Source organism: Rhea americana, unplaced genomic scaffold (genome assembly GCF_003343005.1).
Source record: "Rhea americana isolate MKP2758 unplaced genomic scaffold, rheAme1 scaffold_125, whole genome shotgun sequence".
NCBI lineage: Eukaryota > Metazoa > Chordata > Aves > Rheiformes > Rheidae > Rhea > Rhea americana.
The window spans coordinates 539,216-566,224 of NW_028185317.1; the positions used below are offsets into that span (position 1 = coordinate 539,216).

The following is a 27,009-nucleotide window of genomic DNA, read 5'->3' on the forward strand; positions in this document are numbered from 1 at the left end:
CAACAATGTAAGAGAGCAGGGCAGTGGTTTCCTGTTGTAGCTAAGTATGGCTTAAAAGAAGATGTAGCACTTGGTGCTGAAATGTTGCTTTTCTCGTATTCAAAACAAGGCAGAGGTGTCTCTGAGTTTGTGCATGCACGTTTTGCTTGATGTCCTTCTCGCTTCTGTGCAGTGATGCAGAGGGAGTCGTTCATTATACTGATGGTCTGTCTGTCCCACTCTCACAGGACGGTGCCCAAGTTTATGAAGCGGAGTAAAGTCCCCGACTACAGGGACAAAATGGTCTTTGGGGTGCCGCCAATCATCAATGTGCAGAGGACAGGGCAGCCTCTGCCCCAGAGCATCCAGCAAGCGATGCGCTACATCCGCAGCCAGTGCCTGGACCAGGTGAGGGGCCACGTCTGCAATACAGGGGTGCACATAGCCTTGGCTGACCCTTCTCCCTGGCATTGGGATGCTCTCAGGAAGCTGCTAGGAGATAGCACTGTGATTTTTGGAACCAAGCTASCTTTAAAAAGTGCTTTTTGTTCACCTTGTGTATGTGTATCTGTTCAGCCRTGTGCTGTAAGCCATACGACTAAAGTGACTGTTTTCTGCTGTGTTGTATTTAGCCTGGACTGCACTGGCTCAGCACCAAGGCTGAGAGGAAGAGGAGGGGAACTGATTTGTCCCCAGAACAGTGTAATGCACCCTTGGTGCTGCCAGGCCATGGCAGGTACTGCTGCCCTGGTGATGGTAATGCTGGCTTCCTGTGGATGCTGGGGGGAAGGAAATCCCCCCACTCGCCTCTTTTATGCGGGTTTAATGTTTGGGCTGCAAATTCTTCATGCTGTGCAGCTCCTACCTGTCACAGGGCGGTGTGTGTGTGGGGGGAGGTTATTTGCCACTGGAGACCCTGCAGTGCTCGAACTGGGGAGTCTTCTTTGCCTCTGTCCGTTGTCCCTGTCATCACCTCCAGCATAGCTTCCTGCCCATGCAGCCCCTTGGATAGGGAGCCCCTTTCCTCCTTCCATGCTGGACTTTGACTCTTTCTGCTCCTGTTGTGTCCCAGAGCAGMGAGGGCATCCAGCTGATTTGGAGGTACTAGCAAAGCTGGAAAGRTGGTGATGGTTTTATGAAGTGTTTGAGGAAGGTGCAACAGTGCTCATTTGTGGTGAAAGGGGAGGGCGAGATTTTCACAGGGAGCTCCACATCCTACCAGTATTTTCTCGGCCAGGCTCTCCTTCCGGGGTTGCTGAGAACTGAGGCTTTCTGTGGAAGTGGCTTCTTCATATATCCTAGGAGAGTCAGCCCAGACATCTGAGTATTGTGGCCTTCTGCCAGTGGTCCAGTGTCCACTTTGCTTTTGAACGATGACCTATTCTTCCTTGGGCAGGTTGGCATTTTCCGGAAGTCGGGGGTGAAGTCCCGAATTCAGGCACTCAGGCACATGAATGAAACCAGTCCTGACAACGTCAACTATGATGGGCAGTCTGCCTATGATGTGGCTGACCTGCTGAAACAGTATTTCCGTGACCTGCCAGAGCCCATCTTCACCAGCAAGCTCACAGACACCTTCTTGCAAATCTACCAGTGTAAGTGCTTCCCATAGAACATCCTCCCGAGGCAGAGTGACACAGGTCTCTTGGTGCTCACAAGAGGGCTCAGTGTCAAGAAAGCTGTTTTAAGGCAGCAGATGCTGATGTAGGGCAGGTCAGCCACGGGGCCACCAGGCTTGGGGAGGCTGGGATCTCCCAGGGAAGAGAAATCTCCGTTCTTGGCTCCCTGCTACATTCAGACAGAGGATATAGGGCACAGGCTAATTTATTAGTTAACACCAGATGATTCCCCACTGGGAGAGAGCTGATTGACCACATGTTTTTCCTCTGTGCCATCAGTTGTGTCCAAGGAGCAGCGGCTGCAGGCTGTGCAGGCTGCCATTATCCTCATGCCTGATGAGAACCGGGAGGTGCTGCAGACACTACTGTACTTCCTCAGTGATATTGCTTCTGCAGAGGAGAACCAGATGACTGCTGGAAACCTTGCAGTGTGTCTGGCCCCATCCATCTTCCACCTCAACGTATCCAAGAAAGAAAGCACCTCGCCAAGGTAATGGTTAGACTAACTCTGGCCTTCATGGCCTTCCTACGTTCCCCCTCTCCTGCTGTTGAAGCTCTCTCCATTGCCTCTTCCCTCTCCTGGGAACAGCAGGCCATCCATACCAGGAGTTAAGTCATGGGGGGAATATGCAAGTTCTCAACATAACCCTCTTCCTCTGTTTAGCAAAGCAAGAGGCCGGGGAGTGAGGGAAGGTGCAGGGCGTGAGCGTGTCAGAATTTAACACCCTGTTGCTTGCTCCTAGCAATGTACTCTGTCTTTCGCAGGGTGATACACAAGAGAGGCACTGTGGGGAAGCCTGACCAGAAAGACCTGAATGAGAACATGGCTGCTACACAGGGGCTCTCCCACATGATCACAGATTGCAAGAAGCTCTTCCAGGTGGGTGGCTGCACCTCTTCCAGCCTCACATTGCTCCCTGCACGTGCTGCCAGCAGGAGATGTGCTCTCTCTGTGAGATTGCTGGTCTTGTGGGGTYAGTGTGGAGTGACCTAAGGGCACCCCATCGTCAGGCAGGCATCTACCACAGGTCAGTCATCCCCAGGAGCAATGAGGGGTTGGTGAAACCCAGCTTCACAGTGTTTTGTGGTGATGCAGGTCACAAACTACAGGACATATGTTTGGAAAGGCTGTGTCCATTCCTCACTGCCCTCCTTGGCCAGATGAGGAGTTGTAGTATTGTAGCTATGCAGGACTGGTGATAAAGTTCATCTTAGTGAAGATACCCAATGATGCCCAGCATCAGGAAAATGCATAACTGGGCAGAGAAGCACTGATGTGTTCTTAGGTGTATTTCTGTTTAAAACTTGCTCACTTAAAGGTAGACTTACACCCTCACAGCAGAACCACTGCTTTTTACTGCCTGTGGCTTTGGAGTTCAGATCTGCAGCTCTGGATTAGGTAGCAGATCTGCCTGGGTTTTTGAAGTCCTATATTTGTTTGTTTTGTAGGTTTCCCATGACATCTTGCTCCAGCTGAGCAGCTCCTATATGGCAGCAGATGCTTACCCACATCCCCTGACTGAAGTCATGCGTCAAGGGGATGGCAAGGATCTACACTCCTATTTTGAGCAGTGTGTCCAGAATCTGCTCAAAGAGTCATCAGAGAAATTCAAGGGCTGGCTGAGCACTCCAGGACCCCTGAACACAGAGCTCTCTTGCAAAAAGGTAAATGCCACTGTGGAGAGAGTGTTTGAGGTCACGTGAGAAGATATATATTGTGACCACAGTGAGCCATAGATGTTGCAGGCACTTGCTTATCTGCTAAGCATCCTGGTATTTGTTCCTTTGAATGAGATGTGAAAGTCAGCAACCTGTTCCYGAAATGGAGAGGGGAACTGAAAACTTGATAGCAATGAGGATTGGAGGGTGCTCTGTGCCCAGCAGTCTCAGCAGAGRAACACCCCTGTGTTGTCATTACAAGGTGAGCTGGTGTCCTGCACTCAGCTCTTTCTCTAGTGAGCCAGAGCAGCTCTCCAAGCCCCCCTGCACAGATAGTTCTCCCATCCCATCCCTAGCCTGCCTAGAAAGTGCTGTTCACTAACCTGCAGATATCATGGTGCTGCTCCATGGCAGTGGGAACCATCAGTAAAGTCACTAAAGGCTTAGTGTTATGGGGTTCCTAGCTGGGCAGCCTGACTGACCCTACCCTGTTGCCCCGGCAGGTTGGGGATGGGCACCCTCTGCGTTTATGGAAGGTCTCCACGGATGCTGAGGCCCCTCCCTCCGCAGTGCTGCACCGGGTGCTTCGGGAACGTCACCTCTGGGATGAGGACCTACTGCAGAGCAAAGTGGTGGAAGCCCTGGATAAGAACATGGAAGTTTATCACTACATCACAGACAGCATGGCACCCCACCCACGCAGGGACTGTGTCGTGCTCAGGTGAGGGCAGAGTAAGATCAGATCTGGAGGACCGTAGTCTCATTTATCCCTATGTTATGGTTGTTACTGGTGGAGAAAGACACTGCGTGGCCAGCAGCCCTGGTAACAAGTATGAGGACAGAGAAGATGTCTTACTCTACATCAGTGGGCAATACTTCTGTGTAAAGGGTTTCTGTAGCCACTTGGTCTCATTTCAGTGCTTTGTACAGGCTCTTGGTCTCTCCACCTCCACGTTCCCAGTGTACTCCATGTTGTACAGACTTCGAGGCACCAGCATGACTTGTCTAAGAGTGTGCATGTTTGGTCTCTCTCCATTGGGACTGGGAGCTGAGGCTAGCTTTTTCTGTTGTGCAGACGCTGGTGCACGGACCTGCCCCGAGGAGCTTGCCTGCTCATCTCCATGTCGGTGGAACATGATAAGCTGCAAGTGGAGGGAGGCGTCAAAGCCATTGTGTTGACATCTCAGTATCTCATTGAGCCAAGCGGTATGGGACGCTCCAAAGTGACACACATTTGCAGAGCTGATCTCAGGTAATGGGAAACCCTTTGCTCATCTGAAGTTCCTCCACACAGCTGTTGATTCAGCATCAGCAACCTGTGAGTTTGCTGGTGTACCAAGTAGTGATGGGGGAAATGCAGAAGATGCTTGTTCCTCTGTGTGCTTACCCTGGCAGGACAGGCAGGTATTACAGCTTGTGGAGACACCCTGCCTGCTCTGCCCTCTGGCATTTCAACCTGGTTGTCCATATTGAAAAAGTTGCTGCTCTGAGGCCATTTTTTAGGGCTGCCAGCTGGTTACTTGGAAGGGATCCACCAGCTCAGTTTTAGCCCATGTTGTACTGCTGGCAGTTCTCTAGGTCAGGCAGAATGCTCTGTGTGTGGCAGTAAGTCCTTTAATGTTTCTCTAGAAAACCTGAGGTCCTCCACAGATCTGAAACATGACATTAGCTCTTTCTTTTCTGTGTCGAACTGTGCTGCAGTTTAACAGTGTAAGGGGCAGGCTGATGCAAGGGATGATCCGTTCATCACTGAGTAAGCCTGGTTGTTAGGAGTGAGGAAAGCGTGGTCCCTTTCCTATCATACATCTGATGTTCATCATTTTGTAGTCCAGCCCATTAAGAAGCTGACTGTCCCAGAGCYAGAAATGATGTGCTGATCTTTGGTACTTGCCAGTAATTTCTTCTGCCTGCTCATCCCTCCTCTTGTGTTTTTCTGTTGTCCAGGGGAAGGTCTCCAGAGTGGTACAACAAGGTCTTTGGACATCTTTGTGCCATGGAGCTGGCAAGGATCCGAGATTCTTTCCCAGCGCTGAGTCCGAATGGCCCCGAGACAAAGATCTGAGGAGCCTGGAAGATGGACTGTCCTGTTTGATCATGGACTTTCCAGTTGAGTTAGGCTGGACCATTCAGAGGGAAGCGAGGAGTTGGCGACCTGTTGGTATCCAGTTGTGGAGGGGGAGACAGAGGATGGTGTGCTCTCTGGCACATATTTATAAGCTTCCTTTTTACCTAGGCCTGCCCCCCCGCTTCTGAAGGAGCCACTGGGTGTCTCTAGCTATGCAGAGTCCCTTTCCTCTCCCACTCCAGGGCTCTATACTGTGATCCCTTGGATTAGTCCCCTTCAAGGGGGCAGGAGAAGCCATCCCCAGTCATCATTCCCATAATACCTGTTGCTGCTTAAGCTGTCTCTTCCTCAAGCCCTCTGAAGAGCAGGTTCTCTGCAGAGGCAAAGCTGTACACAGCTTGGTCTCCGCAGGAGGGACCTTGCAAGCAGCAGTTTGCTTGCCAGTGGGAAAGAGAGGGGGTTTGGGAGTGAAACCCCACAGGGWCAGCAGTCTGCAGGCTGAGCTGTGAAGCAGCTAGATCAAGTTTAGCTGCATTCCTCACTCCTCCWGCTATTACCAGGAGCTCACCCAGCTTGGAAGCAGCTGCAAAGATGAAGGTGCTTGAAGTGAACCAGGATGAAGCGGAGGTGAAGTGAGTGARGGAAGCACAGTGCCATGTCTCTATGTTGCAGCACTGTGTCAGGAAGTGAAGGGTGGGCAGAGAGGGGGTGCAGTGTGTGTGCATGTGCATTGTGTGCATGCTGGGAGTGTCACCCTGGTGGTGGGACGTGCAGGAAATCACTTAGACTGAGAACTTACTTGCTATAGGATGCTGTTATTGGAGGAGAGGGGCTATATGTAAATATCTATATATCCATTTAGTGACAGCCATTGTTGAGTGGCAGAAGGAACCTACTGCTGTTTGGTGCTGAATTTCATAGGAGAAGCAGCAGCTCTCCGATCCAGTGCCTTGTTCTTATTCAACGAAAGGCCTCCCTTGTGTCCTAGGTTTTAGTGGTGGGCTGAATGGATGATGTTCTAAGCCATGGCTACATGGGGGCCAAGTCCCATTCCTTGAAACCAGCCTATCAGTCTTTTGAAGAGGTGGCCAGGACTAGGCTAGAAATCTAGAACAATTGCTCTTAAAGCTGCCTGTAAGCTGACAAAGAGGGTAGTGACCTACCTAAAGCAACRAGAAGGAGCACATTGCAGGGGAGAGTACTGAGACCAATTGCTGCAGCAGCTCAGTTGTGGGTGTGAGTTGCACCACAGGGAAGTGCCCTGCTGTGTTGCAGGAGGACTCAAGCTTGGCCAAGACAGTGARCACACAGAAGATTTGTTCTTGTCCCATCTAACTTTGATTAAGCCAGCAAAGCATGATAACCGAAGCTGGGCTGAGTACCTGCCAGAGGGTGGTGACAAGTTTAATCCAGTTCATGCTCACTGCAGTGAGATGATCTGTCATGGATGTGAAATTTGCCCTAGATTCTYCCCTCTTTGGGCAATGCTAGAGAGCAGAGCTCCTACCCCTCCTGCTGCAAACCTGTCTCCCCAACTTTATCCCATGGCCCCACAGCTCTCTGCAGAGAGTTCAGTTCCCTCCCTTCCCATCCCTTCTTTTCCTCCAAGCTAAGAACCAGTCTGACTTAACTAATAGCATCCRGGAACTGACCTGGTTTCTCCTTCTAGGCAGGGACCCAACTTACTAGACATTGTTCCAAGTGGAARGCAACATGACCCATGCGCAGGAGCAATTCACAATGGCAGTTTTGCTGTAACAAATCATCTCTCTTTTTACGGTTAAAAAAAACAACAGCCTCTCTTGTTTTTTATATATATATATATTTTATATATATATAAAAATATAACTAATTTGTAGGGGAGTGATTTTTTCTCCTAATATTTTTTAAATAATTCTTTTTTTTTTCTATCTATAAATACTTGTACAGTTGGAATATTAATATATAACTCAGGCTGCAGAACTCAGCGCCAGATGATGTTCACTTAAAAAAACTTGTATTTTGTATTTAAGGGTCTTCTTTCTTGTTTTGTATCATATGCAATTGCAACAGATTGACTTGGAATGGGGCTGCTCTTCCCATCCATGTAATTAATAAAGTACTAACGATATCTGCTGGCTGATGAGGCAACCTTCATGGTTAGTGACTGCTGCTGTCTGATTCCTTCCAACCCAGAAACATTGCAGAATAGAGTAAATGTACTTTTTTGTGGTGCTGTAGGGTGGTTAGCTAAAGCCATCTGGCCACATGTCTTTCTTTAGTGTTGCAGAATAAGCCCAAGGAAGCAATTTGACAGCAACTATAAAGCATAATGCAAAACAGGAGATGCGCCTTCCAGAAGGATCCAAGCAGCAGCAGACTTGGAAAGKGGGTGGGACACTTGCCTGGTGCTGCCCAGCAGTAGGAATACACATCTTCCACCATCCCTGGAGCCAGCAGGGACTCCTGYGGGTACGGAAGGTCTGCCCACACACGTTATTCCACCAGTCATATGCAGGATGGAGGCAGGGCTGGGCTCTTCTCTTTCTTACTTACTGCCCAGCTCAGCAGTATGCACAACAGAAGCCACCAAGCGGAGGGACTTAACAAGAAGCTCAAGCATGGCCTTACCTGTGGCTCCATGTGGCTTTGCAACACTGCAMATGTCCTCTGCAAGCAGGGAGGCAGGAGGCAGACAACAGCTAACCTGCTTCAGGTTTTTGCCTCCTCCTCAGCAAAGAGAGGGGGAAAAAATATCTTCAGTATATTCCCAATAGCCATASTTGCTGCTAATAGGGACTTTCTCCTGAGGCTCTCAACCCCTTGCAACAACTCTTCCCCTTGAAGGGACACACAGTTCTTCCCAGGCCCATTGCAGCAGCTGTCCATGCACCAGGTTGCTAGGTTAAAGACACCAAGAGCTGCAGAAACCACGCAAGAGGGAAAGGAATACAGCCCTTATCTGCACACCTTCTTCAGTAACTACCTCATGAGTCATTGCTGCTGTACCTCGGCTCGATGCCTCCCACCTGGAAAAGGGCTGTTTGAGATGAAGATGAGATGCTGAAGGAGAGACGCTGTTGCTTTCCAAAGTAGTGGTGGTAGGTAAAGCCAGTCAGCRTGCCCCTGGGGTGGGACAGTTGTGGTCTGGAGAGCCCTGTACATCCTTGTGTTGCTGGCTTGYTGCTGGTGGTCAGGCACTGCTGGCCTGTGTCATCACCAGGGTAAAACTCTTCCGGGACTCCTGCAGCACCAACTGCTTTGTCTGCAAACGTCCCTTTATCTTTTCCTGGAAGGAGGTGGTGGTGATGGTGTAGAGGATGGGATTCAGGGCACTGTTGATGGGCAGGATGAAAATGACCACCCAAGAGGTGATGGTGCCTGTTCCAACAAGAAAGTGATGTTAGGAAGCGCGGTGGGTGGCTGCCTCCTGCTCAGGAATAACTCTCCCAGCTGCTTTACAGCCGATGCAGTGAAGTGGGGCTGCTCTCCTGAGGCTTGCAGCCTCAGAGGCTGGCCACTCAAGGGAAGTCACAAACGCCGCTATATGGAGAGAGCCAGGGCCCCAGGGCTTGGCGYAGGGAACCGATAACGCTCGCTGTCACCCCTCAGAGCCCACGTGTGAGTAGAGGTCCAAATTCAGCAGCACTTATGTCAAGYGGCCTGGCTCCCAACCCAGGGACTTGTGGCAGGCAGCAGCCAGCCAGCACTGGGCTCTACTTCAAGGCCTTCCCTGGTGCGGGGGTCACCTGGTATTTCCACCTGCAGCAGGGAAAGCAGCTTGAGGAGAAAGATGGGTATCCAGCAGAGAGCATCAGTGAATACAATGAAGAAGAACCGTTTTGCAATGGCAACTTCCCGGGAGCAGACACTTCTTTCTGCAGTTTTGGATGCAGTGATGTGGATGGAGTAAAACATGCTGGTGTAGGCAAAGACTATGGTGATGAATGCCACGAGATTCAAACCTGGCGAGGAAAAAGCCGTGTTCTGAGCACGTCTGAAGTGTAAAGCATGCACGCTCTTACCAGCTGCGTTCCTGGGAGTATCCAGGGCTATTCCCACTTTCTGTCACTAGAGGGGGGCAGAGACAGCTCAGCTACTGCAGCTGSTCTGAAATCAGGCACAGTACTGCCCCAACGCAGCAATGCTCATGTCCTGTGGCCAGGCAGGTGGCTGAGGGACAACACACAGCACCTGGGCTGGCATGAGGASCCTCACTGGCCTGCCACCCCTTGCACAAGGAGTATGTCTGGCTGTTGTCTTGCGTGTCTCCTCCTCACCCCSTGTCTCCATCTCCTGCCCCAGTGCATCGCACACTGCAGTGGTGCCTGAGCCCTGTTGTGTTGGCACCATCAGCGTGGCCTGGGAAGCAGGGCAGAGCTGGCACCCTCAGTCTGCAGAGGGGAGCCGGCAGGACAGAGGCCCAGACACGCGACTGTGCTGGGGTCCCAGCAGGACTGCAGGAACCTTCAAAGTCAGTAACACAAACTGACTCTTGTTGCTGGAAGGGAAGGGGATGGTGAGACTATCTGGGGTGGTACTGGCAGGACTGAGAAACCCCGCTCCCACCAGGGAAGCCCATTCTGCCCTACAGTGTCACTGTCCCCAGTTGCCGAGCCCCCGGTCCAGAGGCAGCCTTACCCAGGTAGATCCCGGTGGAGTAGCCCCTGGCGCTGGGCCTCTCGCTCACGTCAGACTGCAGCGGGAAACACACGCCATTCCTCCCATAGTAGTTTCCAAAGGAGTCCTTGCACCACAAGGGGACGATGCTGAGGGAGAAGCCCAGGAGCCAGATCATTACCAGCATAGAGATGGTCTGTTTCTTGCCAGCTCTGTAGTGGCTGAACGGGAAAACAATGGAGAAGTATTTCTCCAGGGTCACATATGCCAGCAGCAAGACTGACACCTCAGAGGACAGCATGGCCAGGCTGCCCACAAGCTGGCACTGGAGGCTGGCCATCCACACCTGGGCGTGCTTGTTGTATTCGCCCGAGTACTTGAGGTCAAAGGCTCCGATGACGAAAAGATAGATGCCCATGAGGCAGTCTGCACCTGGGATGGAGGCAAGGTACAATAAGAAAAAAAAAAAGAAAAAGCACCAGTGTCCAAATTCAACCTTTTGTGTTAGTGCCATGGCCATAAAGCCATCATAGAGCTGTTGGGAGAAGATGGATAACCTTTGTCTTTACATATACATACATACACACACATATATACACATATATACATTTTATATATATATATATATATATACACATATACACATTATATATATACACACACACACACACACACACACTATATATATATATATATATGTATATAGAGCTATAAAGCGTTGGCTGCGGATGCCACTGGTATCTGTAAGCATGGCCCTGAAGGCAGGCGCCCACATGCACAAACAAATAGCAATAAACACACGTGACCTTAGCATAAAAAGAAAAAAAAAAACAGCAAAGGGGCCCTAGATAGATTTGGAGGGAATGATATGCGCTAGCCAGCCATGTCAGTCCTTGTCCTGGGAAAAGGGTGGCCTAGTGGGGCAGGCTGGTGTGTGCTGAACAGCACATCTTCACCCATTCCTGCGTGTGTCCCTCTGGCCAGTTCCCATCCCGCCAGCTCCCAACTCACAGCACAGGGACTTGATGGCCATGGTGTGCTGGCTGTTCTCTGTGATGACGAAGGACCGCATGCAGATGACAAAGAGGTTCCCGAAGCAAGTTATGCAGGCGATGACCCAGACGAAGACCCGCAGGATGATGTTGGCGAGGAGGTTCTCGAACGAGGAGAGGCCGTCTGTGTTGGGCTTGCAGCTGCGCACGTGGGGCACATAGCTGCAGTACTGGAACTTCTTGAAGTAGCTGCCAGGGAGGAAGGTTTCACTGCTGCAGGGCTGCAGCCAGGAGAGGGCACCCAGGGCTGTGGCTGGGCCCAGGTGCCGCCCCGGGCCGCCACAGCTCTGTGGGGAAGGGCCAGCTGAACTAGCCAAAAGCCTGGTGCCTTGCAAAGCCTGGGGGTGACGTGAAGGTTAAAGGGAGCAGGAATGCAGAGAACCCCGCGGGGTGCTGAGGACGCGGGGGGAGCCCAGCCCTGTGCCCCTCGAGCCCCGTCTGCAGTAACGTCCCCGAGGACGGGGAGGGCTTTGCACCGGACACAGCGACCGCGCCAAGCGCGGGGTCTCGCAGTTTGTGCAGTATTGCAGCTGGTTTCAGACACCAACTCAGCAACACCCTGAAGCAATTGCAAAGCAGGCAGGAGGCACCCCAACGCCTGCTTTCTTCAGTCAAGTACAGCACAGCAATGCACTTAGATCTGCCGCTATTCAGCGCTCTCAACTAATAAATGCAAGGGTGTTTCCCTCTGACCTGTGATTACCACAAAAAACATTTCAAAATCAATCCATTTTTTCAAACCTTTCAAGTTCCATTAGCAGGAACTCACATTTTTTTCCCTGCACATTGCTTTAGATTAATCTTTTCAAGCCTTATAAAAGCAATCCCATATAAGCTTAGCAAAACTCTACATTAGAAAATGACTAAAAAACTGCAATGCAAGGCTCATTTCTGCTTAATTATAGATAAAAGGGGAGAAAATGATTACTTATTAGCAAGTCATGTAGAAAATGTACCATATTTATAATCCAAACAGACCAATTACAGAGGGGAAGATGTACAGTCATCTTCCATTACAGGTACTCTAAAACGTGCATCTGGAGAAAATTAGTGATTTTTTTCTCCATTGCAAAGAAAAGCCGAAGCACTTGCAGCTGGCTCCCTGGCTGCATTTTCGTCGTGCCGGTGACGCCTGTCCAGCCTGTCTCTCTACACATCACTAGTGCTCTTAGGTCGTTGTCTCCGAGCACAAGCAAAAGGACTTCTAACGGGATTACTTAACCGTGGCTTTCAGCACTCCACTTAGCGCCTATGCAGGCCTTTGCCTGCAACAATCTACCTTTTCCAAATCACCTATGTAACATCCCTGTTCAAAAACACAGGTCGTTCTTTACTGCACAAACGCATCTGGATGGAGTGTTTATGGCTCTGCAAACTTTCCTCTTAGCATAGGTTAAATGTTTCTTATTGCTCTAAACAAGTCCTAGCTGAGTAAGGACCTTTTCCCAGGGAATGATTTAAGCATCACGGACAGACGTATGGATGGACAGAGCCCATGTCCCTCCCTTGCCCTCCACATTGCCCGGCATGGAGGAAGCGCCCAGGAGAGCGGCCAGCACCCGGGCCAGCACTCACATGTGGGAGAGGTTGGTGAGCTTCTGCAAGGTCACGTTGCGGATRTTGGGGATCTCCAGCCCTTCCAAGCTCCTGCAGAACGAGACCAGCGTGCTGGAGACTGAAGTGCGCTGGAGGCCCCGGAGCAGGAGGCTGCGGCAGGCAGCTCGGCCGGGGCAGAGCCTAGGGCGAAGGACGGACGTGGTGGCACGCACAGGGACCGCAGCTGGGGCAGGCTTTCAAACTGGCCGGGGAAGATCTGTTTCAAGGGGTTGTAGGAAATATTCCTGAAAAAGAGATGCGGCTTTCATATTTTTTTCCCATCCAGAAGCTGCCACAGCAGTGGAAAGCGGGGGCAGATGACCTTCCCGCTCTCGTCTTAGCTCTGGGATGGGTTGGAGCAGGGCTGCCAGCTTTGCCCATGTACTCACAGCTGCTGGAGGCCCACCAGGCCCTGGAATAAGGATGGTGGCAGCTCACCCAGGCTGTTGGCCGAGAGGTCTCTGCATGGAGGAAAGCGGTGCTGGAGGGGGGCTGGGAGACCCTGGGCTGGGCGCGGTCCCCATCCTGCCCGTCCCCAGCAGCAAGGGTCATGCTGGGGGAGATGACAGTCAGAAACTTACAGCTCCACCAGCCTGTTCAGCTTAGAGAACGTCCTGTCCTGGATCCACCTGATCTTGTTCCTGCGCAGAATCCTGGGGGACAGGAGAGCGAGATGCCGTGGGAAAGCGGCCCGGCAGGGCTTGGTGCTGCCGCACCAGGAAGGAGGCGTGGGCACCGCAGCGGCTGGTGCGAGGGATGCCACCCCATCCCGGCCCCGTGCTGCCCACTGGGGCCAGGACCCGCTGCCCGAGACAGGATGGGCCCGTGCAATGCCCCGGCTCAGAGAAGGACCCATCAGACACACAAAAGACGACCGGAGCCGGGAGAACTGCTCCGGCGCAAGCCCCGGTGCGGCGCTCCAGGACGGAGAYGCGGAGCGCTGCGGGCGCGAGAGCCGCCGTGCCCGGCGCCCGGTACTCACAGCACCGTGAAGTGGCGGCACTCCTGGAACGCGGCCCTGCGCACCGCCCGGATCCCGTTGCCCTCCAGCTCCCTGTGGACGAGGCGGTCACGGCTGCGGGCTCCCACCCGCGCTGGAGTGCCAGCCCCAGGCGGCTCGGCACGGCACAGCACGGCACGGCACGGCAGTACTCACAGCCAGCTGAGCTTGGGCACCTCCGCGCACAGGGAGGTGCTCGGCATCCTCGTCAGCGAGTTGTTCAGCATGTACCTGGTGGGGAGCAAAGACACGGGTGAGAGCAAGGCATGGCACGGCACGGCACGCTTACACGGGACACACGCGACTCCGGGCTGGTCCTCAGGCACCGCTGGCTGCAAAGCCGCCCGGGGCTGCGCTGAGCAGGCACTGAYGGTCTGCGTGCAGGTACACGTGTGTGTGCACACGTGTGTGTGTGCYCTCATGCATGCACACATGATTGTTCTACTCTAATGGCCAAAACTTCTCCTCCGCATCCAGCCTGCTGCCAARGTTTCCCACCTCTGTTCTGGACAGTGCAGAAGCTGTTAAAATCATACAGCAACTGTGAAGTTGTTTTTGCAGTGGTTGGAGCAAAGTCTCTGCCCCAGGCTTCCACCTCGGAAATGGCCGGACCCCAAAAGCGCCCTTGGCTGGAGCCTACCCGGAGCAGACGCTGCGGCACAAGCGCCAGCGCTTCGGGAACGCGCGAGCCCTGCTCAGCGCTGGCACGCGGGAGGAAGCGCGCCGGGGCGTCGCGCGGGCAAGACCCCTGCGAGCTGCCCGTCTTCGCCCGCGGCCGGAGTGGCAGAAGCGGTCCCGACCGTGGGGCGCGAGCAGAGCCAGCGAGCGCCCATGGACGGCACCGCCGCCGCCGGGCCCCCGTGCCGCCGCCAGGCCCCCGCCGCACTCACAGGAAGTAGAGCGATCGCAGCCCCGCGAAGGCGGCTGGGGCCACCTGGGCGATCCGGTTGTTGTCCAGCATCCTGCAGGGGGAAGGGGAAGGGGCAGAGCAGGGCTGAGCCGGYGGCGCGGCGCGGCACCCCTGCTGCACCCCCCCGGGCTCCTCCGCCGTGGGGCTCCATGGGGTCGCCGCTCGCGGGCTGCCACGCGACGACGGCAAATGCCCACGGGCGCCGGGGGAGCCCGGGGCCGCGCTCRGCTCCGCGGCAGCTCTCCAGCCCCTCTGCGCCGCAGACCCCCTGCGAGCTGCTYGTCGCTCTCGTTGACTTCAGGGGCTCGTTAGCAGATCTCGGGGTGAGCAACAAGGAGGAAACGCCGAGGGGCGGCACGCGGCCCCAGGTGCCTACGCCGCTCCTCCCGACCCGCGGAGAAGCCCCCCGTAAAGCGGCCGCTGCGGTTCCCGCGCCGCCCCCAGCCCGCGGATGGGGAGAGCRGATGCTGCAGCTTCCTTGTCGCTTCCCCCGTTGGAGCTGAGCCCAGCAGCGTGGCGCACACGTGTGTGCACACTCGTGAGTGTGCACGCGCACACGTGCGAGATGCTGCTCTCCAGCAGCGCCGTGACACCGGGCACCCAGCGGCTGCTACCTGGGCAGAGYGAGCGCTCGGCCGCGGGCTGGCGGGCGGCTCCGGCCGATACCCGGAGCGGGACCCCGGGGCAGTCTGGTGCCCAGCGCGCGCTAGCCCTGGCCCCAGCAGGGAGCCGGGGCCAGACGCATCTTTCCTAAGGCTGCTTGGATCAGACAAAGCAACTCACAGCCACTCGAGGCGACCGAGGTCCTCAAAAACSCGGGGCTTCAGCTGGGCGATCCTGTTGTGGCTGAGGAACCTGAGCCGGGGCAGAGGAGCACGGCGATCTTCGGGCGGCGCCGGTTACCCCGCCCGCGCAGGAGCTGCTCTCCCCTGCCCGATCTCGTGGCTAAGGGAACTACCCCCGGAGACGGCCCCGGCACGAAGCCCGTCTCGGGCCGAGAAACGCGGGAAGGGGAGCAGCAGCCGCGTCTGCAAGAGCGACGGTCTCTGCTCTGCCCCGTTTCACCCCAAACACGCCTGCCCCCCCTTTTAGGGCATCTGGTACCAGCTCTTACAGAAGCAAGGAAGAGCGGAGGAGAACGGCGTCAAAACCGGGCTCGGGGCAGCTGCGTCAGGAGCCACCTGCGCCGAGGAGCGGGGCGCCGCGTCCGCCCCCAGGCTCTCCCCCGGGGCCGCGCAACRCCGAAACCCCTACTTACAGCATTTTAAGATGGAAAAGCCCAGCAAAGGCCTTGGGTGAGATTGACTGGATCTTGTTGTTCTGCAAAAAGCTGTTTAGAAAACAGAGCAGAAAACAAACAGAGAAGGGAGGGTGGTTTCTGCAGGACGGTTCCTGCACGGGCAGCGCCTCCCGCGGCGGGTGCCGTGGCGGGGGGAGGCCGCCCCCGAGCTGCAGCCCCCGCGGAGGTCGCTCTGCCTCCTCTGCCTCGCTCGCTGCAGACGCTCGAGGATCAGGGAGCTGCTTCGAGCTGCTCCCTTCGAGCCGGGGCTGCCGCAGCGGCGCGTTGAGAACCAGCAACGCTTGCAAACGGCGGCTGCAGAGCGCCGGGTCGGGCTCCGGGACAAACCTCAGMCCTCGCTGGGGCTCCCATGCCCCGTTCGCCGTGGGCAAGCCCGAAAGCAGCACGACGTGGAGGAAGGCGATACTCACAGTTTCTCCAGGCTCTTGTATGTGGAAAACTGGTTATCCCGCAGAAAGCAAATTTTATTTTTCTTCAGGTCCCTAGCAGGAAGATAGGGGGAGAAAAAAAAACACAAGCTCAGGGACAGCAGGACACAGAGCATAAGAAAGTCAGGAGGCCTCCGACAGAAGATGACCTTGAATCCCAAACCGTCCTCTTCCCGCTCGGCCCACGGGTCAGCTGCCGCTCGCGGCACCAGGAGCCGCTCTGCCAGCGCGCCGCAGCGGAGCCGTCCGCGCGCTCCCTCCTTCCCAGCTCTGCCTTCCCCGGGAACGGGCGCCGCGGCCCCTGCCCCACCGCCCTGCCGCCCCCCAGCTGGGGGCCCGGGGAGGCTCCCGGGCCCTGGTCCCGGGCTGTTTGCGGGGGGCCGCGGCCGGGCTCAGCAGAGGAGCCGTCGACGCCGACGGGGCTCCTCAGCCCTGGGGGTGCAGGGGCGACTCGTGCAGCCGGAGCACCCGGCACCGCCGTCCACGCGGCACGGCCAGCTCCTCGCTGCTGCCCCTTTCGGGGGGCACGGGGACGGGTGCGTTTGCCCATCGCTACTCACATCTTCGTCACGTTGGAGGAGGCCAGTGGGACGGTGCTGAGGTCCCGCGCCRTGCAGTCCACCGTGCTTCCCCGGCAGCGGCACCGCTCCGGGATGAGCTCCAGCCCTGCGGAGAGGCAGGGGGAGGCGCTGGGGAAGGGGCCGGCGCGGGAACGCGCGGTGCTCGGCCGCGGCCGGCCGGGGAGGGACGCGACGGCCCCGGGAGCGCGGGCTTACGGCAGGCGCCCGCCTCCGCGTCCGCCGTTGCTCTGCTGCTCCTCGCGGCCAGCATGTCCCCCAGGATCTGCAGCCAGCCGCTGTCGTCCACTGCGCGGCCCGGCGAGGACAGGTGAGCGCCGGCGGGACGGGGCCCAGCACCGCCCCCGGCCCTTGTCCCCCGCGGGGAAGCCGCCGCTGCTCGGCGCCCAGGAGCAGAGCCCCGGGCACAGGCCGCGCTGCCCCGGAGCCTCGGCCGCCCGAGCGCGGAGCCGCACCGGGGCGGAGCAGAGCGCCCTCCGGCCCGGCGTCACCTCTCCAGCGCTCCCAGTACGCCGCTTCCGTCCCTGTTTCTACCGTCCCGCTAAGCCCCGTTTAAGGATCTCCTGAGACAGAGGCGGCGTCCGAACCGCCGAGTTGAGCAGCTCCCCGGCGGTTCGAGTTCATCCCGTCCCTCTCCCGCTCGTTTATTCTCCTGGCCRCTGCAGCACCCCGGGCAGAGCCCCCGCGGCAGCGCTCTGCAAAAGGGATCCGCGCGGCTCCCTCCCACCCGCCGCCCCCTCCGGCGCCGCGGGGCGGTGCGGGACGGCCGCGGCCTTTCTCCGCAGCCCGGCTCCGGGACGCGGCGGTTTCCCTTCGCCCCAGCCTGGGACGCTCCTCGGYAGCCCCTGCCCGGCTGGCGAGCACGAGCGCGGCAAGCGCGGCCAGCTGGCGCCAGAGCCGGGACCGCTCGCCGCGGCGGCAGCTCTCCCGGGGCTGTATCCCGGCACCTCCGGGTCCGGGAGGCTTATTAGCTCCCAGGGCACCGATCTTTGCTAGAGGCTGGGTAATTACCGCAGTTTTCTTCGTCAGCGCCGTTGCCGCAGTCCTCCACGCCGTTGCAGTGCAGGGCCTGGGGTAAGCAGGCGGAGAGGTTGCCGCAGGGGAACTGTCCCAGGGGACACGCGCGCCCGTCCGGCCGGGGGCGAAGCGGGGCCGGCTCTGCCGAGGGAGCAGGGAGATGCTCAGTGTTGTGGCGTCCCCGCTCCCGTCCCCGCACCGGGCTGCCGCCGAGCACGCGGTCCCCCGTCCACCCGGGTCGCTTCCAGCAGTCCTGACCGAGGTTCTCCAACGAGGCACCAAAGACGGTGCCCAGGACGGTGCCCTCGGCATCAGCTGCTTCATCAAAACTAGCCGCTGAGCTGAAGCCCTGACGGGGAGGGAGGCTCCTCTGTGCCCGGGTGGAGGTGGCTCCGCAGGGAYGGAGGTGCCTCTGGGGACGGAGGTGGCTCCGGGGGAGCAGCCAGCCTGCTCCTGCCCCCCAAGGGGGAAGGGGGGACTGGGCTGGGAACCAAAACCCTCGCCTTGGGAACAGTTTTAGCTGGCAAAGCGCCGCCAGGGAGCCGTGGGCAGAGGCAGCTCCTTGCACAGGGCGCAAGGCAAACAGCAGAGCGCCGGGAYGGCCYTGCCCAGCCTGTCAAAGCTGCCACYGTCCCCGAGCCGTGGTTCAATCACAGGGTGCAAAACTGCCTCGGTAACTCCCGCTCCCCTTCCACCGAGCCCTTTACGTCAGGGCAATCAAAGATACCCCGCTACCGGCCCTGTTCGTTTTTATATCCTGCAATTATCCAGGGCAAACACACGCTTCAGATCCAGCTAAACGCTGTCACGTCCCCCTGCRGTCAGGGCCCTGGCAGCGGTGGCAATCAGCCACGAGGCGGGAACGTGACTGTGCGGAGGGCCCAGCTTGTCACTCAGGATTTCCTTTAACTGCCAGGCTATTAAGGGCTAATGGTGCGTGTTGCAATTAAGAGCACTTTGCCTCACTTACATACACACACCGTTAACCAGCCTGCGCGGAAACGCCGCGGCATAACGGGGGGACGAACGTAGCTCGGACCGCGGCCAGGAGCCCTGCGGTCACTCGCCCGCCCGCCGGCCCACGTCACACGGATGCTTCAGACGGGCTCGTGCCCAGGTGCAACAGGGCGAAGAGCTGCRGTCGTGGCCCGCGGCGAGAAGCAAAGGATTTCGGGCAGCAGAGATGAAGTCGCAGGCTTTCCTCGCCGGGCAGCCTGAGCAGCGAGGTGGTGGGACGCGGTGGAAACGCTTYGGCCTTGGAAGTCTGTTGAGCGCAGCTGGATGCAGGATGGGGCGGCTCTCGTGGTCCTCCCCTCTCCCGAGTCACGCTACCCTCAGCCTCGCGGTCACGCCACAGGGAACACCCAGGGGATCTTTTTTCCGAGCTGTTGTTAAACATGAGTCTCTCCTACTCGGTCATACCGCCCTGCAACGACTTGCAGGAGGAGCAACTGAGCTCTTAAGAAGGAAAGTTTTTGCCAAAATCCCCCGTGGCTAGAGAAAGGCAGAGGAGGAACAGCTATGCTAGTTCAAACCAGAAGGGTCCTCCTGCGAGATTTAAGGCATCTCTTAAGAGCCTTTTCTAGGGAAAATCTTGCAAAGGACAAAGCAAAGGAACCAGTGGAGCTCGACGCATTTTTGACCCGAGTTAACTCTACCTTACCCTGGACGTGGGGCGCTGGTCTCTGGGCTGCTGCCAGAAGCCACCTCTGACTCCAAACCTGGTGCTTGAGGACRGGCCGCAGCCCCAAGGGCCGCGATTCCCAAGGTGGGACGCCCCGGAGCAGAGGTGTGCCCTGTGCCCGGCCGGTCTCGCTGCCCCACCGCCGCCTGCCCGGGGCCATGGCTGCACRAACAGCGTTTCCCTGCTGCACAGCTACGTCCACATCTGAAGTGATTTTCCACATTAGACTAGAAACATCCCCTCTTTCCGAGGTGGCTGTTTGGAGCTGGAAGTAAACAGCACRCATTGGCCAATTCCCTGGCCATATGTCTTCTGAATGGGCCTTGGAGACCCACCAGCCTTCCCAGAGATTTACGGATGCATCTGGGGGTGTTTGTTCTGGGGGAAATAAGGACTCTAAATCCACATAAAACTGGCTGGATTTAATCAACATGATTCAAAGTGTTTAAGATTTGGAGCAGAGTCCATGAATTCTTCCTAAAAACTGGAGCTACCCCAAACCCCTTTGGAAGAGATCTACACCCACTTTAAGCCATAAAACAGACACAGGTGACGTTCTCAACAGCCCTGCACCATCACTCATCCTCTCCCCTGCCTTCAGTTACCATCTGCAACAGTGGCCGGGACCCCAGGCAGCTCCTCCAAGCACGATGCCAGGCACGCTGCAGCCCAGGGGTGACCAGCAGGAAGGGAGAACCAGGAGCAACGTTTTGAAGGCCGAGCCTGATGATTAGCTGGGGCTAAGGCGAGGGTGTCGCTGGCAGCCGGGCTGGGGCCACCTCCAGGCTCTGCTCTGGCTCTGTTCAGCAGTACTAAACTGCTTGGGCTGACCAGAGTCCAGAGGAGGACACATACTGGTGGGCTCCAGGGATATTTTGATCTTTCCTAAACCAAAATAATAGCTGTATTTTAAAAAAGATGCAGAGAAATGCCTGTCTGGAACCCTGAGCATCTCCTTGACTCCACAGCCTGGGTAAATACACCATTCTCCAAGCTATCCCCTGCTCCATGATGGGCCGCTCAAGGCTGAGGTTCCTCATGGCAGGGCTCTGCCCTTGTTTCCTCTTCCTCAGCCAGCAAGCTTCAGCTTGCAGAGCCAGGTGTCATGGCTGAGCACTCCCTCCCAGCACGTGGTCTCCAAACTGGGCAGCTCCCAGCATTGGGCTGGCACTTTGCTAACCTGGAGGGCAACAGGACAACACATGGCATGAAACCCCTTCTCCACAAGCAGGAGCCTTGTCCCCTCACAACAGCAGCTTATGCCGAGATATAAAATCTGAGTTCTGGCCTCWGTCTGGCAGTAGACTGAGGTAGCTGCAAGCAGTTTACTTCTATCCTTCCTACCAGGTTTTCTTCACATTTAAAATACAGAGGATGAAGCTCCCTAACACTCTGGGGCCTCACAGGAGACCACGTAACATGCTGTCAGCTTAATAATCTGTATGCACAGAGGGAGCTTAATAACACCACCACYGAAAAGCTGTTTAATTCATGGCTATAATCAACATGCTCCTGAAGTCATGGGCCCACGTGCTTATGCCATTAAATGCTCTGCTCTTCTTCTGTCTGAAGATGAGCCTGAAGATGCGCCCCCAGAAGCCTCTTAGCTCAGACTCACATCTTCTAGCTTAGTTCATCAAATACTCAGGGCTCTTGACTCCAGTTCTCCTCCAGTCCAGAGGAAAGGCCCATCAGGCACTGGGGAGCTCCAAGACATCCTACAGGCTCATGCCCAAAGCCAGGAGCCTCAGGGCCGGCTGCTGCCAGAGCTCAGCCAGCACGCGAGCACCGACAGCGTCTAGTATCCACGGGCCCTGAAAGGTGGGCGATCCTGCCTGATGCCAGTGCCGAGGAAGAGAGGCTCCTCGAGAGTCATGGCTACTCCAGCCTGGCAGGAGGCACYGGAATTAGACACAGCTTTTATCACAGGGAGCCACATTTTCCCCACAAAACRGCAGGACCAACGCACTGCGGCAAGACCGAGGCTCACGGAGCGCAGTGCTCCAAGGACAGGCACGAGGCCGGTGCCGGAAATCCTGGTGGACCAGCTYGGCCAGACCTCTCCCACGCCAGGAGCACACCGAGTTTGCAAACCCGCTCGCCTTTCCGCAGCTGTGTCTGCACCTGAACTGCAGCACGGGGAGGAGAGACAGAAGTTTTCCACCWGCAGGGAGACTGCAAAAGCTGTAAGAACAGAGGCCTTTAAGTGCCAGAAAAGGCGAGAGGCGCGGGCGCCGTTCCTCTGCCGACATTTCCCCAGGGCCCTGCGCGCAGCCGAGGGGGAGCAGGGAGCCCGGCGTGCCAGGGACGTAGCTGTCTCTGCCAYGTGCACCGGGGTGCCAGCGTTACCTGTTCTCAGAGCTGGCCGAAACATCCTGGGAGCACAAACGGGAGAAGTTGAGGAAGTTTCCTGGACAGGAGCCGGGGAAGCTGGTTGCAGCCCTGGGAAGTGCAATTCCCAGCAGCGCAGCATTAACCAAGAAACCATTTTCCTTCTCCATTTCYGCACATCAGTTTCATTGCTGGCTGTGCTATCCTGGCTACACGTTGCAAAACATTCCTTCTCAGAGGGACAGAACCCTTTTTTGTGCAAAAAATGCGTGCRTGCAATGTAGGAGTTGAAAGCAGGCTCGGCACCCGCACTCAGCGACTCATCCATAAACATCAGCTGCACAAAATAAGGAAGGAGGAGAACGATGCAGAAGATGGGGAAGCGGACCCGGGAGAAGCGAGAAGTTTGGGAAACGTGACAGGCATTTGCGCCCGCTCTCCCCAGCGCCCTGCGTGCGCGGGGCCGGCCCCGGCCCCGCTGGTTTCCGAGCGGCCGCAGAGCGCGGGAGGGCAGCGACGTTCGCCGTCGCCGGGCCGCTGCGGTCCGACTCCTGTGCACTACACAGGGCAGAGCTGCCAGTGGGGCTAAGACTGGAAGAGCTCTGCAAATAGAGCTAGATATTGCCATTACAACTCCCTGACAGGAAAACAAAGTTASAGGTACGTGAAGTCACCCAACACTTCTCGAAATTCAACATCTTTCACCAAAATGTCTCCATTCACCTTTTTTGTGTAGTACATTGAGCTTCCACAGATCACTGCTTTGAAGGTGCCTCARTCTGCAAAAGGGCTAGTCAAAAGCAGAGGGAGAAAGTAATTTTATAAATACTTGTGGCTATTTTTCTGTAATATACATATCTAAATGTTCAGTGGTATTACACATTCAGCTACAGAACATTAAAATGCATAACAAATAKCAAATTGAATTACTGTTTGCCTGGACCTTTTTTAAAAAATATAATCTTCTATTAAATGTTGCATAATTTTATCATTGAAATTTTATTTATGCATGATCTTTTGCTCCTTTAGCTGGGGGCAAGAACATCTTTCTTCTGATAATACAACAAACACAAGGCAAGACCATGATGGTAAAATCTGCAGAGATGTGGGTGAGGGGTGCTGCACATGCTAAAGGCTTTCTCTTTTTTCCTCTCTGCAAATACTATGAAAAATATAATACATATAAAAGAAGCAAAGATCCAAGCTGCCACATGGCCATGTCTCTCCTGTGAGTTATAAAGGCAGCTGGGAAGTCTCTCCCTCTCTCATTCCTCTATTCAGCAATTGGTAACGTTTAAAATTCAGCTTCCTCGTGAAGCTTCCTGTCTTTAAATATGGCAGGGGAATTCACAGCGGGACGAGGTTGTTACCATAAGGCTTAGTCCAAGCGCTCTCATTAGTGCAAATAGTTTCAAATACTGCTGGATGTGGTTCTGCTTTACGAGGCCACAGATTTGCATCAGCACAGCGGGACAACCGACTGGGGGCCGATCTCCAGCTCGAGGACAGACAAGTCGCTCCACGCCTCAGCACAGGGCAAGTTTTGCTAGAGCTGAAGCTCCGTGGGGGTGCAGCGAGAACTGCTGTGTGCAGGATCACACGGATTGGGAATGGGGTGAGTCACATATATATGACATGAAGAGGGAGGGCRAGGGCACGTGATGCCCCTGGAAGGGGCCAGCCGGCAGGATGGGGGTCCTGGAGCGGCGCCGAGCTCAGCCGCGTGCAGTTCTCCCTACAGACTGGCACGCTCTTCTGTAAATGCCGTTCCCTTCTTGCAAAATCGATAGGTTTTTTTAGGTGCCAACGTACTACYTGCTGGGAAGCAGCAGAAACGTTGCTATAAGCCTGAGCTGATCATGCGGAACGGAGACCTTGCCTGGGATAACACCTTGCACGGAGGCATCATCTCTGTTAGTGACGTGACTCAGTCCCCCATTCGCAGATGCTACTTGCGCAAGCGGGTCGAGTTTAACAGTCTTTATACTATGGGAAGGCTGGGCTGCTGCCAAAAGAGTATTTGGGGGAAGGGGGGAAGGAAAATCCATTTTCCACTTGTACCTATTCATTGTAATCGAGCTGGAAGTGGCACTTGAGCACACAGATGTGAGGAATGAGGAATGACATGCAGGATTTTACTTTGAACATTCACAACAGCACCATGGCAGCGTACAAAAAGCCTTTAAAAGGAGCAGGGCTGGTACCAATAAAGTTTCTTCCATCAGTAGATCAAAACTCAGTCACTGGGGGCTTGAGACAGATGTGAATCAACAGCAGAASCAAGACTTCCCTTCAAGAAGCAAATAAAGACCAGCAAAAAGCTCTGGTTTATATATCTCTCATATAGGGCAGGTGCAAGCAATTGCTTTAACAAATTAATGTGTTACAAGACAGACAAATGCAAAGTTGTAACGTGCAACCGGTTCCTTTGATTTTCCTAAGCACCTGCTTCTCTGAGGCAGTGAATACAATAAAAACTTAAGCCAAGCTGAAGTATAAGTTTGTTTCCAGCAGAGCTGTTGAGTGTTAACATTCCAATAAAAGAGTTTTATCACGTTTCGTTTCTTAAAAATACTTTATGCTGGCAGATCACACCCAACARTAAGAAGTGTGCAAAAAAAGAACTAAATAAAATGACACTTCTGTCACAACACTCCAAGTTTATGCTGTATATCATTGCAAAGCACCTGGGAGCAGCCGGATGCTCTTCCTCAGCCGACTCCTCAGCTAAAGCTCTGCCGGCGCCTCCAACGCGGCTGCCGCGCGGCTCCGACGTTGGCCACCCTGCACAACACGGGCCCGCGGCAGAGAGCCACGCTGGGCGCAGCGACTCCCCGRCACCTCCGATGACAGCCCGCACGGTGGGCTGCACCCCGGCATCGAGCCAAGGCGCTAGGAAACACATTTACTCACTTATTCAAGGTGCTTTCACACACATGCGTTTCTGAGCACACCCGTGACGGTGCTGCCGCTATTTGTGATCGCTGTGGGCTGCCCCCCGGCACAGCTCCGCAGGACCCCGGCACGTCAGGCAGCGAACACGGGAGTCGGAACACGGACACAGCGCAGATAAGAGACTCTCAGTGCAAACCTTCCAGATGAGAAACCTCTTAAAATAGGCTGGAGAAGGGCAGGAGAAATGCTAAAGGAGCAGGTGAGATAAAAAACCTAGAGGAAAAGTATATGTTTCGGGTAAGGCAAAACGCCCAGAACAGAGCTGGTTTTTGGATTATGTAGGTTTTTAGAAAAAGTGACCTCCCCTAAGACCTCTGAAGACAGAGACTGGTTTTCTGGAGATTCAGTTAATTTGCGGAATTGCACWTTTCTGCTCCCTCCCAGGAGGGTGTTGTGGGTGCTCGCCAGCTGCGCTGGCTGGAGTGGCACTGGCAGGCCGGCAGCGTCGAGCTGAAGGACAGAAAGGCATCTCACACCGTGCTCTGGGCTTGTGCCAACAACAACAACAAAAAAAGGTGGCCAAGTTTAGCCTGAATTAGAGTTCAGCATCTGCTGACTTTTCATGAGGACCACCCAAGATTATAAACGAAACCCACACATCTCCAGTAAAACATCTGTGGCCACCAACGAAACCCAAAACCAATGGGCAGAAAGTGCTTCGGCCTGGGGCGGTGGGGAGAGCGGAGCAGCCCGCCGGCCCCGCTGCGGGCAGCCGCCCCGAAGGCTCGTCCTCGCGAAGCACGCCTGGCGGACCCTGAAGCGTCGCCGTCCTGGATTTGCGATCATGCTCTGTGGATCCTCTGTCTAGTTTTCCCCAGGCTTCAGAAGGAACGTGAGGAAGACTCAAAATGACATAGGCGAGACCTCGTCTTTGAGGCATGTCTTTTTTCCGTTAGAAAGGCCTCTCTTGAGGGACCAAGAGAGAGGTCTGCTTTGCTTGTGCACTAGGCTAATTTTACAAGTCAGTTCAATAAGCTCACTTCCAGAAAATGAATTGTCTAACATGCTTAACAAAACATCCCTTAATTCCACACGATCTCTATCCGCAAAGAAAACGTCTTTCTGCTAGCAAAGCCCTGGAGCCGCAGGCCACGGCCCGGAGGCGACACTTCTCCCACCCCAGCTTTCCGGCGCAGCAAAGTGCCCCCGGCCCAGGGCTGCAAACCCCCTTCGCACAACGTCCTACCTACAAACCTCCCGTTAAGTTTCTTCCACGGAGATGCGATGAGCTGTCCCCAAAGCAAAACACTTCAAAGGAAACGTGAATAAAGAACTACTCAGCTTGAAAGAAAGTTTTATCCCCCCATTCCGTGACAGGCTCCGACACCACACAGCCCCTCGCTCCCCCAGGGCGGCAGGGACAGGGTTTGAGCTGTCCTTGACAAAAGCAAAACGCGACAAATCGCACAGCAACGGAAACAGGACAGAGCTGCTGGCTTCTCCCTGCAGCCTTTTCTAGYCTCCAGCAGAACAGTTTCTCTTTTCTATCTGTTTTTTGTGCACAGCCCTCTTTCCCTTTCAGATCGTAACATTAGGACAGCTTCTGCATCTGCTCACACTCTGCTCTCAAGCTCTGTTTCTGTTCTCTTGAATAAACTACAGAATCATAATTTGCAGTTCTCCCTCCATTTACAGTTAACATAATAAAGTAATGAATAAAACACAGAATTGCAATTTGCAATTCTGTCTCAGTTTACAGGTAACGTGAAAGCCCAGAAAAAGCACAGTACAGAGAGAGCAGGGTCAACAGRCACACAGACAAACTCTCCTTAAACGATAAAGTTTTGTTGGGATGCAGCAAGACTGTTTTCAAGCAACCAGCATCGCTAGTGGCRTGTGCTAGGATTACAGATCCCACAGATCAAGATTTTGACCAAAATCCTAATTAAACCCCCACTCCCACCAGCACAACCAAACGGTTGATTTTCTCCCCTTTTGCATGCACAGACACCCACTTACTTGTAGCAGCATAGAAGAGGGATGGCAGGAGGCTCAGGAGCAGCTTCATGTCAGRAGCCTTTGTCACTGCAGTCCCGGGTAGGAAGGTTTAGAAACCTTCTGGGCTACTGTAAGCAGAGAGGGGAGGAGGGAAAGGGGGATCTGAAGATGCTGCTGATCTGCTGCTGCTAACAGGCACCGGCTTCTCCCGGAGGCAGGCGCGCTGCGGCGGGCCGGGGAGCGCGGGGCCGCGGCCAGGCCGGGCCGGGCCGGGCCGAGGCGGGAGAAACCCTGGCAGC

General features: G+C 55.3%; 2 protein-coding genes across 10 annotated transcripts in view; one reads left to right on the forward strand and one right to left on the reverse strand.

The window, feature by feature from the left end:
* STARD8 (StAR related lipid transfer domain containing 8) overlaps window positions 1-7,432 on the forward strand; it is a 105,717-nt gene extending 98,285 nt beyond the window's left edge. For all 9 annotated transcript variants that reach the window (XM_085325930.1, XM_085325932.1, XM_085325937.1 and 6 more), the window contains 8 exons: window positions 228-387; window positions 1,376-1,574; window positions 1,878-2,088; window positions 2,364-2,478; window positions 3,048-3,263; window positions 3,761-3,978; window positions 4,333-4,509; window positions 5,202-7,432. In XM_085325930.1, the coding sequence (XP_085182056.1) occupies window positions 228-387; window positions 1,376-1,574; window positions 1,878-2,088; window positions 2,364-2,478; window positions 3,048-3,263; window positions 3,761-3,978; window positions 4,333-4,509; window positions 5,202-5,319 (1,414 nt within the window). In that variant the 3' untranslated portion in view covers window positions 5,320-7,432. The remainder of the gene's footprint in view (window positions 1-227; window positions 388-1,375; window positions 1,575-1,877; window positions 2,089-2,363; window positions 2,479-3,047; window positions 3,264-3,760; window positions 3,979-4,332; window positions 4,510-5,201) is intronic.
* A 465-nt stretch (window positions 7,433-7,897) lies between these two features.
* Window positions 7,898-26,780, reverse strand: LOC146600208 (relaxin receptor 1-like). The gene is made up of 18 exons (XM_085325939.1): window positions 26,732-26,780; window positions 17,797-17,943; window positions 16,984-17,073; window positions 16,768-16,873; window positions 16,190-16,261; window positions 15,738-15,809; window positions 15,263-15,334; window positions 14,460-14,531; window positions 13,726-13,800; window positions 13,552-13,623; window positions 13,151-13,222; window positions 12,959-13,030; window positions 12,743-12,814; window positions 12,549-12,620; window positions 10,933-11,162; window positions 9,943-10,353; window positions 9,051-9,266; window positions 7,898-8,682 (listed from the first exon to the last, which is right to left on the reverse strand). The coding sequence occupies exons 1-18, from the start codon at window positions 26,778-26,780 to the stop codon at window positions 8,495-8,497; spliced, it is 2,160 nt and encodes a 719-aa protein (XP_085182065.1). The 3' UTR covers window positions 7,898-8,494.
* Between the last annotated feature and the right edge of the window lie 229 nt (window positions 26,781-27,009).